Source organism: Acanthopagrus latus, chromosome 2 (assembly GCF_904848185.1).
Source record: "Acanthopagrus latus isolate v.2019 chromosome 2, fAcaLat1.1, whole genome shotgun sequence".
Classification (NCBI taxonomy): domain Eukaryota; kingdom Metazoa; phylum Chordata; class Actinopteri; order Spariformes; family Sparidae; genus Acanthopagrus; species Acanthopagrus latus.
The window spans coordinates 12,818,497-12,831,841 of NC_051040.1; the positions used below are offsets into that span (position 1 = coordinate 12,818,497).

The following is a 13,345-nucleotide window of genomic DNA, read 5'->3' on the forward strand; positions in this document are numbered from 1 at the left end:
CCTGAATGTACTTGTTAATACTTGCCTTTTGACACATCATCATTATATCCACATTACTGCTTACTGTGTACCAAAAAACTATGTATTGTGATTTTGTTACTCAGTCCTTTTTACGAAGTGCTTGCAGGGAAATTTTTAAGATTTTGAAATGGCAATATTGCAGTCTTATCAAAAGGCCACTATCACTTTTTGGTTGTTGGTCGGACAAAAACAAGTAACAAGCATCTTGGTAAATGGCAAGTCATTTCTTCATTTTTTTTTTTTGACTCTTTTCTGACATTTATAGGCAAAACTATTATCTAGAAAAATCAGCGTTTTAATTGATTATCAAAGTAATCTTTAGTTTAACCTCAAAATAACTGTTAGCTGCAGCCCTACTTCACTTACAACACATCAAAACAACACAGTCTGTATGACAATTATCAATAGCAAAGCGATCAATAAAGTTTAATTATTAGTAGGTGATAAGTGTTGTCACGATACTGGAATTTCCAACTGATACAGTACCTTCAAAAACATCAATATTTGATTCCCCAGGGAAAAGTTGTACACAAGCAGGTGACATACTTCTGAAAACCAACAGGTATTGAGTGTTCAAAAGTTGGCATTTTAATTTGGATCAACTTGATGAGGGGGAGACAGCTGCAAACATGTGGTAGACAAGGAGGATAAGAACAGAAGCAAGAAGAAAAGAGTGCTTGACTGGATCTGAGCCCCTGGTGGTCTGCACCTCACTGTGTATGTGTGCATTCTTACTTTACCAGTCAACTGTGGACGAAAGCAGACATTTTTTTCCCCTGGGAATGCAAGTTTTGTTTACTGAAAACCGTGGGCTTAATATTACAAGATGAACAATAGACTATACAAGATTACACTGGCCTTGGAGGCACCGTTTCAAGTGTACACTTGATTTTTAAATAGCGTGGGCATCATCCTCAAACTTACAAGAGGAAATGGCAAGTATATTCTAAAGTGAGCCTAGAGAGAAGTGTCCAGTCACTGGAGCTCTGCTGGAATACAGAGCAGCAGAATAATGGATGCTTCTGTCATGAGATACGCTGAAACTCTATGATGCTGTAGGTGAGAGAGACTCCAAGTGGGTCTGTAAATAATGCCTGCCACTTCAAAACAGGCCCCTGGAAATTGCCCCCTGTGCTCTTGTTGCTGGTTGTTAGAAGTTTTGTCTGTGTAGTTAACATGTTTTAGTATGATGTGGTGAGGAATTCGAAAGCGTTACAGCGAGGTTACTTCTCCAGGTGACTATGAGTCACATCAAATATAAATTTGTCACATTTTCATGGAAAATCAAGTTTTTCTACATATAACTACACTTAAGAGGTGTAATGTGATATTTTTGTACAGCTGGAAAATTACAGTACACAATGCAGCCTGTGAAGTGCAGCACAGTTGACACAAATTAATACAGTTTTATTTAGGTATTGATTGAGCATGTCAAGACAAGAAATATGTTTTTGAAGATAATGGCCAAGACATTTTTACATTTTGATGGACTTCTTTATCAGGATCAACTTCTCTAATCCTGTGTCAGGCAAAGTCTTTGTATATTTAAGAGGAGCAGGAAAGAAAGTAAACAAAGAAAAGTATTAGGATGGATCCACTTCTAATAGAATACAAATTTCAGGCATATTTCAGCACATAATATATTGTAACAAGGGTAAGTATTGCTTTTTGAAAGCACATCTAAAATGTTAGAAATGTAACTGATTTTTGATTTTTTTTTTTTTTAAGAATTCCTTTATGCCTACAGAAATTAATGTATACTCTTCCTATTAACTTTGACTGTATGTTTTGATCTGGATAATTTAATGCTTGCCCATTTTGAAGCCAGGAGACAGGAAAACACTTATTAAGATTGTTTAATTTAAAACACAAAAAATCTTTGGTGTACATGATTTAGATGAAACACCAGACTATGGTTAAAAAAAAAAAAAAAATTCAAGGAGAAATTTTGATAAATTAAGGATTTTCCCAACCTTTGAGACTGTGTACCAACCCTGTGTAGAAATGTTTTTGTTAACTTGTGAATGGAATGAAAGCCAAAAACTGTTTTCTTGGGGGTTAACAGACAGGCCTTCACAGTAATTAAGTGATACTTATTTTAAGTCTTATGACCAGGTTTACCTTCAGGGGGTTTTACTCCATACAAGAGGAGACAAAATGATCTTATTATGTTGTTTTATATAACATTTAGACCCTCTTAACTACAGGAGGTTCAAATATAAGAAACCACATTCAGTGTTTTAGTGTTGCTTCATCTAAAATTAAAAACTGTGGAAACAAAAATGGAAAATGTGATATTTTTAACACAACTTCCACACCTTCAGTTTTTCTAAGGAAACATGTCTGTTTGTCACACACACTTTTGCATAAAGCCTGCATTAAGAGCTGCTGACTCCATCTGTTTGGGTACCCCTATTTTTAGACTTCTGTTAAGTGCTTTTCATCTTTTGTTCAAAAACCACACAACATTGGTCATTTTCCTTTTTTTTTGCCATGCACGATAATACCGTTCAATTAATAACTCTGATATCTAATTCCACAGGGCAGAATACACTTTTTGTATGAAATCGGATAAACGGAGTCTAGTGCAGACACTCCTCAAAGCAGAGGGAGGGTGAGGAAACCGAGCCCGAGTGTGACGTTCACTAAATCACTGAAGGGTTGGGGAGTTGTGGGCCTCCGCTGACAATTAGCCAGTGATAAGGTAGATGAGGAGAAGTTTTTTCCTCCACTTTTCAGAGAGCTGAACATTCCTCTCAGTCTGATGCAGCGTATCGGTCATGAGGATACACTATAACCTCTTAGAAAGTAGAATGACATAGCCCTGACCAAAGGAGACCGAGGGGCAGACCAAAGACCTGACATGCACTCGTCCTTCTCTCTGACTCATGCTTAGTCGCTCACCACCCACCGACACACAGTGAAACCTCAGTCCCAATGCCAGGTTTTGTCACTGGGCAGAGAAGCGGTTGGCTACAGTAAAAGCATGACGTGATGCCCCTTCCTCTATGTTCCCCCAGCCTGTGCAGCAACAGAGGGGTAAAAATATCCCACCAGTGAGTTCAGACAACCAGCTCATAAATTAACACTAAAACTCCTACAGACAACAGTGGGCCAGTCGCTGAGAGATTTAAACCACTCAGGTTGCCACTGACCACAGCTCAGGGATCACCTTACAAACCCTTTTCCTAAATTTACCCATTAGGAGGTGGTGAAGAAGAACGAGCTGAAGATCGGTTTTCATCTAAGTCACTCTTTAGCTGTATGCTAACGTAGTGAACTATTTTTCAAAATGGCTCTAGGGTGCATTGTTCCAGGAAATGTTATGAGGTGAGATGTAGGCTATTAGGCGTAAATTGGGAATTGTGTATAACAGGAAGGTCTGTTCTTAATTTTCCGAGCTCACATAGAAAATATAAAGTATAGGTTCAGGCTCAGCTATTCGCTCATGTCTTATTAAGGTTTTTTGCCCGTAATGAAGCACAATCTCTCGAGCAGAAACACAATGTTCCAGCAAACTGCTTGACTGGGTCAAAAAAAAAAAAAGGAAAAAAGAAAAAACAACAGGAGAGAAGAGTGATGATCCCCTCTAAAGAAACTCAACTCTGTAATGGATGGACAGGGATTACAGACGTTAAAACCTCCTCCATCTGTAATTCACTGTCACCCTGCCATCATCTCTGAATCACTGATCCATTTTGCAAGTGTGCGAGACCTTGCTAAAAGCATCACTGTTGCACCCATTTGTGTTTGTAGTGGTGGGGGGAAGGAAAGGGAGGGGGGGCAGAGCATGCAGAAAAGACAAGTTAACAGCTCGCTGTGCTGTTTCAAAGCACTCTCTGTCCTGTAACAACCACCTAGCCAGTTTCTCACACAGGGAATGGGACACACTGATCAAATAGGATTTTAATGAACATCAGCAGTTGGAGCCTGAGGAATAGACGCTATGATGGCTTAAAGCTACTGACATCTAGGTTGGGTTGGATTTTCATCATCAAAAGAAACCCTAAAAAAAAAAAAAGTAGGAGAGAAAACATTCCTTTGCTAGTTGGTGCCTCTCGCACAGGAAACACAGACTGCGAATTTAAGTGCACACTGTCCAGTCGATCACAAGGAAGAAGCAAATGAGAACGCAATTGGCTGACAAGGCCATGTATACACCATGATCATATCATACCAGCCCCATATTATCCTCAGAAACTGGATAAGAAAAAAAAAAAAAAGATTCTCCTCTGAAGGCTTTCCTCTAGGAGCCTCTCAGTGGGAGGGAGAGTAAATAAGATGTCATCAATAATAGACAGTGAATGTTCTGAGCAGTTCTGCGTGCACGCACACACACACACAAACGCGCACACACAAACACACGAGCGCCGACTGATTCCTATCCTGCAGACAGGCCTGCCAACCGCCAGGCTTTTTGCACACGCTCAGATTCACTGTCCTGACTAATCGCTTGTGATAGGGGCCTTTGCCATAATTACCCAGGGCCTTATCACAAACTTATGCGATGCATTTTTCATGTCCTGGCTGCTGGCAGTGCCTTCACTGTCCGTGCTGGCAGTCAATCTACGGAAAAGACTGATCTCAGACAAATTCACACACACACACTCACATGCACGCACACACACCAGTTCTAACAGGGCGAGATGGGTGAAAGCAGGGTGAAGGGCCAAGGAAGAGGGAGGAAAAAAAAATTAAAAAGGAGGGGAGGGGGAGGTGAGGGAGAGCAAGATGCGAGGGGGGGGGCAGGCAGGCAGGCAGGCAGGAAGGGGGTGGGAGATAGATAGTGAGCAAAGAAAAGAGAAAGCAGTCTCAAATTTTTTACATAATGCATGAACAAGGGGGCACCAGTAGGAGGACCAAACAGGATCAAATAAATAGGAGAAGTGAAGCCTTGATGATGTGGCATAAGTGCGACACAAAGCCCGCTGGGAAGACTTGTTCACTGTCCTTTTGTCTAACCCAGTCATAGAGGCATCATGACCTAAATAAAAGTTTAAATCCCAAGCTCTGTGCAATTTACAAAACGATGTATGAACAATCGGGCTAGCCTACATAATGCAATCTTATGTTAATGATGACGGCGACTGGGGCTGCTCATGATCATAAATTGTGATTTGAAATTCAGCAATGCACGTTAAATGCCACGGGAAAACACAACAGTGCCATTGTCTGCATGTCTTGTGATAGGTCAAACACGCTCTAATATACACAGGGCTATATTCACACACTGAATAGGCCCAATATTTTCCTCATATCCTCCCCGGTGCCATGGATCCCCTCCGTGCACGCCGAGATTAGTGGCGTGCGCGGAGGCTGGGACATTTCTGGAGTTCATCACAATCAACAAGGTCATGATCTTTCATATTTCTGCCACCGTTTTTTTTTTTTTTTTTTAATTTTAATTACACGGCGTCAAACTAAACACTGTCCCGGTCCCGTCTACTTTCACAGACGTGGCAATGTCTGTGAAAAACCTCACTGTGTATAATTGCCGTCAGGGGAAACCGAGCGAGAGAGAGAGGAGAGGAGGAAAAAAAAAAAAAGAAAAAAAAAAAAAACCGACCGAGTTGATCAACCACAATCACGGAGGCGACTTCAATATAAACTGCCCCAAAACCGTTAGCCGTTAACGCTGCTAATGTTTTCATTCGCGTCCAATAAAACTTACCGATTTGACAGTAAAAAGCAGTGAAAAACACACAAGCGAAAGAGCTGTTGTGTGTCTGAGCTGCCCGTCTCAATGGTTGGTGTCACCACAGCGCCACCGTATAATGAGTCGCACTTATTTTTCCCCCAAATTATCCAACCTTACAGCGGCTAAAGCGTCGGGCTAACTACGGCTACTCGCTCCAGTAAAAGTTGTTGAACACGCAATAAAGATAGCCAACCGAAAGCTTTCCGCCAAAGCCCCGCTGTTTTGTTTTTATTTCGGCGCATCCCCGCGGCGTCGCCCCGGCTTGCCCAGTTGCAGTGTCCGATCGATGTTGAATTGAACAAAGAGGATCAATTTCTGATCAGCGAGAGAGCCACTTTCATCAATGTGAGGAAGAGGTCTTGAATTCTCTTCCGAAACACCTACGAGGCGGCCGCCGAAAACACACAAAACACAGCGGCCGAGAGAGACGAGGCGGCCGAAGCGAATACAAGGTAGACGATTTAAACGGAGCTTGAACTGACCTGTAGTTGTTGTAAGTCAAAGCGCTTCCAATATTGAAACATCGATCCTGCATTGGCCGCCATCTTGAGACATATTGAGACAGGAATGAGATGCTGATAGAGAGCGCGGGGGTTGGAGTTCAGTGGAGAGGACCGGGCGGCCGGAACACCCGGACCGGATCACTCCCACTGCTCGCCCCCGGTAACAGCTGGCGTGCGGAACGGAGTCAGCGCACAGGAGTGTTGCCTTAATAACGCCATTATAATTGCTTAAATAGCTTTTTATCAACATTCAGATGTTACAGGTAAATAACCCGGCTGGTATTAAATTACAATTCATTTTATCACGTTGAAATACGCGGAACTGTGAGCGCCACATGTGTCTATGTTTATTGTTGTAGTTTGTGTGTCCATTATGTATTATATTGAGAGCAAAGATCACATAAAATATAATGCCAGGAGGCTACTTGGAAGCCATATCTAAAGAGGAAAAAAAAAAAAAAAATCCTACCAGGGGAGCATTCAGGAGCAATGTTCCCTCTGAGCTGTGAGAGACGAAGCAAGAGGATAATTCAGAGATAATGATTTATCACATCAATGATCAGTGCTACTGCAAAAGTAGATTTAGAAATTAAAAGTCCATTAGTAATAAGTGATTTTCTTTTCCCCCATGCACCTACTTGGATTTTGTCATAAACTCAAAAACTAATGCCTCTTTTTAAAACTGCTAAATTCACACCTGTAACTTTCTCTGTATAACTTGCATAAATGTAATTTTTAAAAAAACAAAATTATGATTTCATTTATGAATACAACATCATAATTCATGTTTAGTAGTTCTCAGGCAAATGCTTTCGCTTTTTTCCCAATTCGCAATTGCGAAACAATAGTAAAGTTAAATAGAAATTTAAACCACATGCAATCAAATAGCAGTGGTGGAAATAGAATCCAGGCTAAAAATGTCTCTGTTAATTGTTATAACAAAACAGTCAACTCTTATGAATAATACAAAAAAATAACCACAAGAATTTGAGTTTCACAATTCATGTTTTTTTTAACCCTTTTTTTTCTTTGATAAAATGGTGGTTCTAGTGTATAAACTCAGCATATGCAGCATAGCAGGGTTGCTGAGGACCTGCTGAACTTGGCCATTTAAGAACGGGTAAAAGATGGAGTGGACTTGGCACAAGGTGTCTCCATCTTCAGGGTTTTCTCTGTGCCTGATTTCCCTTTGCCGCACAGATATTAATCAAATCCAAATATTTTTTGTTGTGCTGTTAATCCAGTCGAGTAATTGCTGCAGCAGGGCGGCCCAGCGGTTAGACTGTCAACGTGCATACATATCTGTGGTTGAAGTGACCTTGAGCCACACACACTGAACCCTGGCTGCTCCTGAGGCGTCACTCCTGCTGACCGTGTCCTCTGACCCCCCTCAGCTTGTGGATATGCAAAGAATTTCTAATCACATTGTATGTCTGGAGTGCCCTGAATTCCTGTGTCAAACTGTGCACCTTAAAACACATCATGCCTCAGCTTCAGGCTCCGCGAGCTGTTCAGGTTTATCAGGGTAACACATCTGTTGTACACGACGTTCTCATTTTTAGCTTTTTGTGGGTTTCCCGAATTTGACTCGTCAAGTGTGTTGCGAGGCCTGGAAAAAAAACCACGCCTGCATTCACACTTTTTTCTTCTTCTTCCTGAATGCTCAGAGCAAAAGCAGAACACAAATATTTCACTTTATTTATTTTTCTCTCCAATCATTTTCATTTCTTAACAGTCATTGCACTTTAATCACATTCACTGGAAATAACACAAGAATTTGCCATAGATAATAACACCTCTTATACTGCATTTGTGTGGATACAAAGGTGGGCATTTTTGTGCTTTGGATTAGCTCAACTTTCAGGTCATTACTTGATTTGATTTGAGGCTGTTTGTGTCTCCCACCTTCAGCGGTATGAATGGTGCTCAGTGCTCCACTCATACACAGGCGCAATAGGTTCCTGGCCTTATTTTGTACTTCATTTATAGACATAATACAGTGAATTAAAGGCATGCTTTAGTTTGGCATTGACCCCCTCACATGCTTTTAATAGCATGTACTGAATTACTCTGTATTTGACGAGTAACAACAGCTGCTCTAAGCGATTTAAGGTGATAAAAAACATAAAAGCATCATGCTGCGTGTTACAGTCAGTGTCAATGACTGATTCTTCCTTTTTTATGATTTTATTGTTAAAAATATAAGAGCAACTTCTCCGCAGTCTGTATATAATGAATACTCTCTAGACAGAATACTGAATATAGTAACCTGTGTTTAATCGTACCGTTTTGTTCCCTTTCCGCCATGTCAATCGGTGTTTCCTTGGCTCGACCTGCATGACTTTTGATGCTACCTATTATTAAGCCAAACCTGAAATACAGGTCGGAGATAATCTGTACAGGTTTATCAGCTCTGCCGTGTGTCCATTATGTTGTGTTGGTGTGGTTTTCTCTCACTCCCCACACAAAGAAAGCCAAAAAGTAAAAGGAGTATCACACAGTGTTACGCCAGTGTTGTTACTGTGAATCAACATGTTCATTAAAAACAAGGTTAAGGAGGTGGTAAAATTTGTGTTATTTGTATTAAGAATCGATCATTAATTTGCCCTTTTGGTTTCACTACTTCGGACCTTATTAAATGTTTCCAATACTGTAAGATTGTAGTTACTGTGTTTCTTAGCTTTGCTGTAATGCACATGGCCTTTAAAGTCTAAGCAGAGCCAGGAGGGTTTACCTATAATTATATATTCTGATACAGTTACCATTTACCTGTTAAAAATGTAGTCAGTGAAGTAATCCAAGTATCACAGTATTAAAGTAATGCTACTACTTTGTGTCACTTTTGGATCACCTCTACACCAAACATATGCAAATAAAGACTGGAGAAAAGAAACATTAGTGAGATTACTTTTATTTAATCTTAATAACGAGTGTGTGTTCTGTAAGAATGCACATACACGTGTGTGTGTGTGTGTGTGTGTGTGTGTGTGTGTGTGTGTGTGTGTGTGTGTGTGTGTGTGTGTGTGTGTGTGTGTGTGTGTGTGTGTGTGTGTGTTTGGTTTCACTTAAGACCAGAGTGATGTTGTATGAGACTCTTGAAGTGTTGTCAATATCATTTGCTATTTTAAAATTGTAAACCTGTTAGCAATCCTCTATTTTACTGAATGTGTCTGTAATCTAATTACATCTTTTTTTCTGTAACTATAGCTAAACACAGCTGCCTTTAAAAAAAAAAATCTTAGTCAGGAATCCCATTACATCTATTCTGCAATTTCCCAGACAGGATGTTAGGCCCAGAAAACATTGAAAAATACTTTATCAGTGAAAAAAAAAAGGAACATAGCATTACATCCACATCTCAAAACGTTGCAAACAAAGAACTCTATATTCAGACCCTGTTTCTACAAATAAAGCGTGCCCCTCAAAATATTCCCCACCTTAAAATGTTTTAAAGTATCCATCCAAAAGAAGTCATTAGAAATTAAGGATATTTTTCTAAAAAAAATGCAAAAAGTGGGGCCCTGAAATCCTCACACACTGAACAATAAAACATGAAATGGACTTCATCCCAATTCTCAACCAAAAGACCGAACAAACCAAGTGTTTTCTTCTCAGGGACACCATTAAACCCGTCTGTCTCTATGGGTTGTTGGATGTTAAAGTATTTGAGAGGATCTGCGTTAAATTCTGCTTCACACAAGGCTCTTTCAAGGAATTCCTGCATTTTTTCTACATTGTCCTTCCACGTTTTGATCTGTGGTTGTATTCAGTAAAGAAATGATTTAATCTGGTAAAACTATCTAAAAGCAAACGTCGTCGTGAACGTTACAAATCAGCTGATTTTATACCGCCAGACGCTCCTCTCAAACGCTCTGAATTCCAGCCAGCACTATCTCCATAAGGATTTGGCTGTAGCTTCACTAGGCTCTGGATTACTTTGAAGCAGTAGGGGGTACACGGCGTAAATCGGAACAAGTAAGAGCCGGAGTTATCAATCCACCTACAAATTATCATGTTCCAGCTACAGAGGCTCATGCACGTCTGGCATGAATGACTTGAGAGGGCTTTTTTTTCCTCCTCACTTGTCTTTTTATTACACTCCATGGTAAAATTAGAGGGGAGGGGAGAAACAACGTAAATTGTTCTTGACAAGGATGGCAGAAGGAACATGTTGGAGCCCACTGATTTAGCCTCTGCAAAGCCTCATCAGTTCATGTACGTTTGGTTAAAGTTTAAACATAGAGAAACAAGCACACATTCTTTGTGTCAGTGCCATTATACAAGTAGATCTTATACCCCGACAGAGCTACAGGCGATGAAATAAAACAGCCTTTCTGTCCTTTAGCTTCCCCACTTTTCCTCTGTTTGTGTCCCTTTTCCTCCTGCTCATTGACTCTGCCTGCAAGGTGCTTTTAGCGGGGCCTTGTGTGGCCGGGTTAGAGATGGATGTGCGGCCCCTGGGAGCCGCGGGCGGAGAGCAACACTGATCATGTCAGACAGGCTGGGGAGGCTGCATAAGATCATCATCACCCAGCAGTGGAGTGAATCGCCGCAGTGGCACTTTCACACAACCTCTGACCCATGCGGTAACCTCTGAGGTCATGATCAAGGTCAGGGGTCAGCCAGGGCCTCTGTGATCAGGGGGGGCTCACAAGCCCCTCCTGCCGCTTCCTCCTCTGCCTCCTCTCCGTTCGTTTTTTTTTTTTCCCCCTCCTTCTTTCTCCCTCATCTCCTATCTGTTTGTCTATCGCTCACACTCTCCTTCACTGGCCGGGACCAATTGAGACATCCCCTCCCCTGGGAGTGCAAAAAGGAAAGCAAGAGAAAATCAATAGGGAAGATGAGTGAAGACCTGGGGGTCCCATCAAAAACTGAACGCTTCTCTCCGTGCTGGTATGATTCACACGCACACAGAAACACACAGAGACGGACAGACGTAGGGGTAGGAAGGCAGAAGTAAACACTTGTACAAATGTGCAAAACTAGCCTGCAAAATACGCCATCTTTTTGTGCTTTTCTTTATTTGAACACCAAGGATTTTGTCAGCATAAAATGACCTGAGAAGACATCGCCTCTGTGTACGCATGCAGCAAGAGGAAGATGCGAGATTGATCCCTTCGTGGAGATTTGTTTGACAACAAAAAGTTATTTTCTAGAAAGAGAGAAGAGGAGAAAAAAAAATGAGGCAAACATAAATGCCAAGCTTTGTGTATCACCCTGGCTGTAATTTGAGCTGAATAAAATGTCACCATATCCCCAATCAGTGCAACTTTAATTATAGCACAGTTCCAGCAACATTTGCATGGTTTCCTCCTCCTGCAAAAAAAAAAGAAAAAGAAAGAGAAAAAAAGGATTTAAATAAACAAGACTGAACCGAGAGAAGACAAACAAAACTCATTCCTATGTGTCATTTCCTGACCTCAGCCACCTCTGCTGTTTCTGAGGAGAGACACACATGTAACGTCGGGCGTCAGGGTTTGGGTGCGTATCCATAACTTATAAGTCTGCTGTGCTCTTCCATCCCAACTCGAGATAACCCCGGGCAGGACATTAAATGATCGTCTGAAAATAGAACCGTTCAGATGAAAGGGAGGATAAATAATGCAGAAAGAATACAAAACCTCTTATGGGGATAACTAGTCACTCACGCACGCTCTCAAACACACAAAGATTTTTTCCTTTTTTTTTGGTCCACAGTGAAGAAAAGTGAATGGATGTAACAGGAAGGAGGAGGACCCAGAGGAGACACACATGCTTCTTGCTTCATCTCCTCCCACTCCTCCTTGTCTGCCATTTTTTTTCCGCTCACAGTCAGACTTCATGACATACTCTGTGTCTGTGGGGAGGAATAATGTTGTCCCAGTCACGGCGTGTTTTTCCTGCCCACCAGAGATCAGACACAACACACAGAGCAGGATTTCCAACCCCGCTGCCTCATCATTTTTTCATCACTTCTTGATCAGAACGCGTTCAACCAGGACGGCTGATCCTTTTTTAACGCAGAGGCTAATGTGTCACTGTCTAAGGGTTTGTGTTGTTTTCCCTCCTTTCTCTCTTTTTTTTTTTTATATTCCAGCATTTGTTAAAGTTAGATCACCAAATTAGAACTATGAGTCATTTATTATGATTTCTGGTTATGGGGTGTTGCAATGCTGGGTCATGTCTGATAAATAAAACATTCGAGACAAACCTTTTCAAAGCCCGCCTGCTGCCTGACTAATTTCCTGCTGAAATGTTTATTCAGTGGCCAAATTAAACATGCATGTTTTGAGGAAAAAGCACAATGTCAGTGCACTTCACGGGGCGGCTTTGTGCTTGTGTAGGGAGACACCTAGTGGTCAATGATCCGTGTAGCGTTTCGATGGGCATGAAAAGATGATTGAGGGTCTTTAACTGCAAGGACAAAATACTAAAAGTGGTTTAAAGGTGCAATACAACGTTTCGGGGAAGATGTTTCAATCAGAAGCGAAAGATCTTTATTGACTGACTTTTTATGTCTAAACAAAGTAAATAATCAACACATCTTTGTTTTCATGACTGAATGAACACACTGACCTTAAAGGACAACACAATTTCATCCTGTTTTACTTAATTATTACGTGGCGGACCCTGCCACCTTTCTAGCTTCACAACCTTACTGTCCTCTGAGAGCAGCTTGTTACAGAAAAGATAAATATGACAGATTTTGAATTGTTACCTCATTAATATTGTGAATACTAAAATTCTGAGTTCATATTTCTTCCCCATAACTAAAAAATGCCCCTTTAAGTTGCTCTGTTTTAGTAGGCCAAAAGGGGCGATTTAATGAATCCATATTTTAGGGATCACTTAAGGACTAGTATGATATGAGTTTATTGGCCAAAACTTTTGATTAGGCTCCAGTAGTGCCCTTTATGCTTCTGATTTCACCCACAGGCCTACCCCCTAAAACAGACCCAGTTAAAGGGGCAGTGTGTCGCTTGGGAGAAGAAGTTCGCACTCAGAATTTTGATATTTACAATGTTAATGAAGGCAATAATATATCTATTTAAATAACTGAATAAACAAGCTGTTCTCTTTGAGAAAAATAAGGTCCCGCAAACAGGGTTTGAAGCTAGAAAGGTGGCGGGGTCCGCCAAATATA

General features: G+C 41.0%; 1 protein-coding gene across 4 annotated transcripts in view; it reads right to left on the bottom strand.

Moving 5' to 3' along the window:
* cux1b (cut-like homeobox 1b) overlaps positions 1-6,374 on the bottom strand; it is a 67,180-nt gene extending 60,806 nt beyond the window's left edge. For 2 of the 4 annotated variants that reach the window (XM_037121278.1, XM_037121283.1), the window contains exon 1: positions 6,202-6,374. In XM_037121278.1, coding sequence (XP_036977173.1) covers positions 6,202-6,264 — 63 coding nt within the window. In that variant the 5' untranslated portion in view covers positions 6,265-6,374. The remainder of the gene's footprint in view (positions 1-6,201) is intronic. The other 2 variants (XM_037121302.1, XM_037121292.1) reach the window with 2 other exon arrangements.
* Positions 6,375-13,345: the final 6,971 nt, after the last annotated feature.